This window comes from Scomber japonicus, unplaced genomic scaffold (assembly GCF_027409825.1).
Source record: "Scomber japonicus isolate fScoJap1 unplaced genomic scaffold, fScoJap1.pri scaffold_460, whole genome shotgun sequence".
Classification (NCBI taxonomy): Eukaryota; Metazoa; Chordata; class Actinopteri; order Scombriformes; family Scombridae; genus Scomber; species Scomber japonicus.
In genome coordinates this window covers 32,501-35,063 of record NW_026518527.1, presented here as the reverse complement: position 1 = coordinate 35,063, position 2,563 = coordinate 32,501, and the positions used below count along the sequence as shown (strand labels likewise).

At 47.2% G+C, this 2,563-nt stretch overlaps 1 protein-coding gene across 1 annotated transcript in view; it reads right to left on the bottom strand.

The window, feature by feature from the left end:
* Nucleotides 1-959: 959 nt before the first annotated feature.
* The window catches only part of LOC128354697 (ras-related protein Ral-B-like), an 8,112-nt gene continuing 6,508 nt past the window's right edge, over nt 960-2,563 (bottom strand). The window contains exon 5 of the mRNA XM_053314874.1: nt 960-1,300. Within this exon, the coding sequence (XP_053170849.1) occupies nt 1,193-1,300 (108 nt within the window). The 3' untranslated portion in view covers nt 960-1,192. The remainder of the gene's footprint in view (nt 1,301-2,563) is intronic.

Genomic DNA, 2,563 nt, shown 5'->3' with positions numbered 1-2,563 from the left:
GAGGGGTGAAAGAAGTAAGGGCGGAAAAAGGAACGAAAGGAGGAAGGAAGTAATGTAGGAGGGAGGGAGGAAAGAAGGAAAGAGGGGGGGGAGAAAGGAAGTAATGTAGGAGGGAGGGAGGAAAGAAGGAAAGAGGGGGGGGAGAAAGGAAAAGAGGAAGGGAGAAAGGAAGGAAAAAAGGAAGGGAGAAAGGAAGGGGGAGGAAAGAAAGAGAGAAGGAAGGAGGGAGGAAGGAAGGACAGAAGCAAGGAAGAAAGGGGAAGGAAAGAAGGAAGGGAGTAAAGAGAGAGGAAGGAAAGAAAGAGAGGACGACTCTTTCTTTCCTTCCACTCTTTCCTCCCTCCATCCCCTTTTCTTCCTTCCTTCCTCCCTTCCTTCTTTCCTTTCCTCCCTTTCTTCCTCCCTCCCTCCTTCTCTCTTTCTTTCCTTCCACTCTCTTTCCTCCCTCCTTTCCTTTCCTTCCTCCCTCCTTCTCTCTTTCTTTCCCTCCCTCCCTCCTTCTCTCTTTCTTTCCTTCCACTCTCTTTCCTCCCTCCATCCCATATCCATTTTCTTCCTTCCTTCCTTTCTCCCTTCCTTCCTTCCTCCCTCCCTCCTTCTCTCTTTCTTTCCTTCCATTCTCTTTCCTCCCTTCCTTTCCTTTCCTTCCTTCCCTCCTTTCCTTCCTTCTTCCTCCCTCCCTCCTTCCTTCTCTCTTTCTTTCCTTCCACTCTCTTTCCTCCCTCCATCCCATTTTCTTCCTTCCTTCCTTCCTTCCTCATTTCCTTCCTTCTCTCTTTCTTTTCTTTCCACAACAGGAAGGTTAACTCCAAAAATAACTGCGAATGAAAAAAAAAAAAAAAAAAAAAAAAAGCAGTCCGAAAATCACTGGACTGCTTTTTAAAGGTGCAGTACGTAGACTCTACTGCCATCTAGTGGTGAAGTCTACGTACTGCACCTTTAAAAAAAAAAAAAAAAAAGCCCCAACTATAACAGAAGTGATTTATCTGTTGAATATGGCAACTTATTAATGTGTAGTTTTATACATTAGGAAACATAAAAAACACATTTCAGAGTGTAAAAAGTATTAATGCCTCAGCTGATGAACGCTGGGTGGATGTTTTTTTTTAAGGTTTTTGGTTCATTTTTAAGTTTTTTTTTTGGTTCTTTTTTGGTTCTTTTTTGGTTCTTTTTTCTTTTGATGTTCTCGTTGTTAAAGTATGCAGCAGGGTTTTTTCTTCTTCTTTCCACTCGGTCCGTTTTTGTCTTTGCTCTCCGACATTTTCTTCTTGCGGACTTCACGCATGAGGTCGAAGAACACCTGAGAGACGAGAGAGAGAGAGACAGAGAGAGAGAGAGAGGGGGAGAGAGAGAGAGAGAGAGAGGGGGGGGGAGAGAGAGAGAGAGAGAGAGAGAGAGAGAGAGAGAGAGAGAGGAGAGGAGAGAGAGAGAGAGAGAGAGAGGAAATGATGTGACTGTTTCTTAAAATAAAAAGTGCTCAAGGTGTGAAAACCAAACCCAGTTTAACTCTAAAGGAAAGGATAGAGGAAGGAAGGGAGTGAGAAGGAAGGAAGGAAGGAAAGGAGGGAGGGAGGGAGGGAGGGAGGAAGAAGGAAGTAAAGGAGAGAGGATGGAAAGGAGGAAGAAGGAAGGAAAGTAGAAAGATGGAAGGAAAGAAGGAAGGCAGGACAGAGGGAGAAAGGAAAAGAGGAAGGGAGGAAGGAAGAACAGAAGAAAAAAGGAAGGAAAAAAGGAAGGAAGGAGGCAAGGAAAGAAAGGGGGATGGAGGAAGGAAATGAGGGAGGCAGGGAGGGAGAAAGAAGGAAGGAAAGGAGGGAGGACGGAAGGGAGGGAGGAAGAAGGAAGGGAGGAAGGAAGGGAGGGAGGAAGGAAGAAAGAAAGGGGGATGGAGGAAGGAAGGAAGGAAGGAAGGACGGAAAGGAGGGTAAGAAGGAAGGTAGTTACCTTGTCTACGTTGGCTCTGGTCTTGGCGGAGGTCTCTACGTACTGAGACCCCCACTCACTGAAGGAAGAAGGTAGGAAGGAAGGAGGGAAGAAGGAGGAAGGAAGGAAGGGAGGAAGGAAGGAAGGAAGGAGGGTAGGGAGTGAGGTAGTTACCTTGTCTACGTTGGCTCTGGTCTTGGCGGAGGTCTCTACATACTGAGACCCCCACTCACTGAAGGAAGAAGGTAGATAGGAAGGAAGGAAAGGAGGAAAGGAAGGAAGGAAGGAAGGAAAGGAGGGAGGAAGGAAGGAGGGTAGGAAGGAGGTAGTTACCTTGTCTACGTTGGCTCTGGTCTTGGCGGAGGTCTCGACGTACTGAGACCCCCACTCACTGAAGGAAGAAGGTAGGAAGGAAGGAGGGAAGAAGGAGGAAGGAAGGAAGGAAAGGAGGAAGGAAGGAAGGAGGGTAGGAAGGAGGTAGTTACCTTGTCTACGTTGGCTCTGGTCTTGGCGGAGGTCTCGACGTACTGAGACCCCCACTCACTGAAGGAAGAAGGTAGATAGGAAGGAAGGAAAGGAGGAAAGGAAGGAAGGAAGGAAGGAAAGGAGGGAGGAAGGAAGGACAGATGGAAGGAGGTAG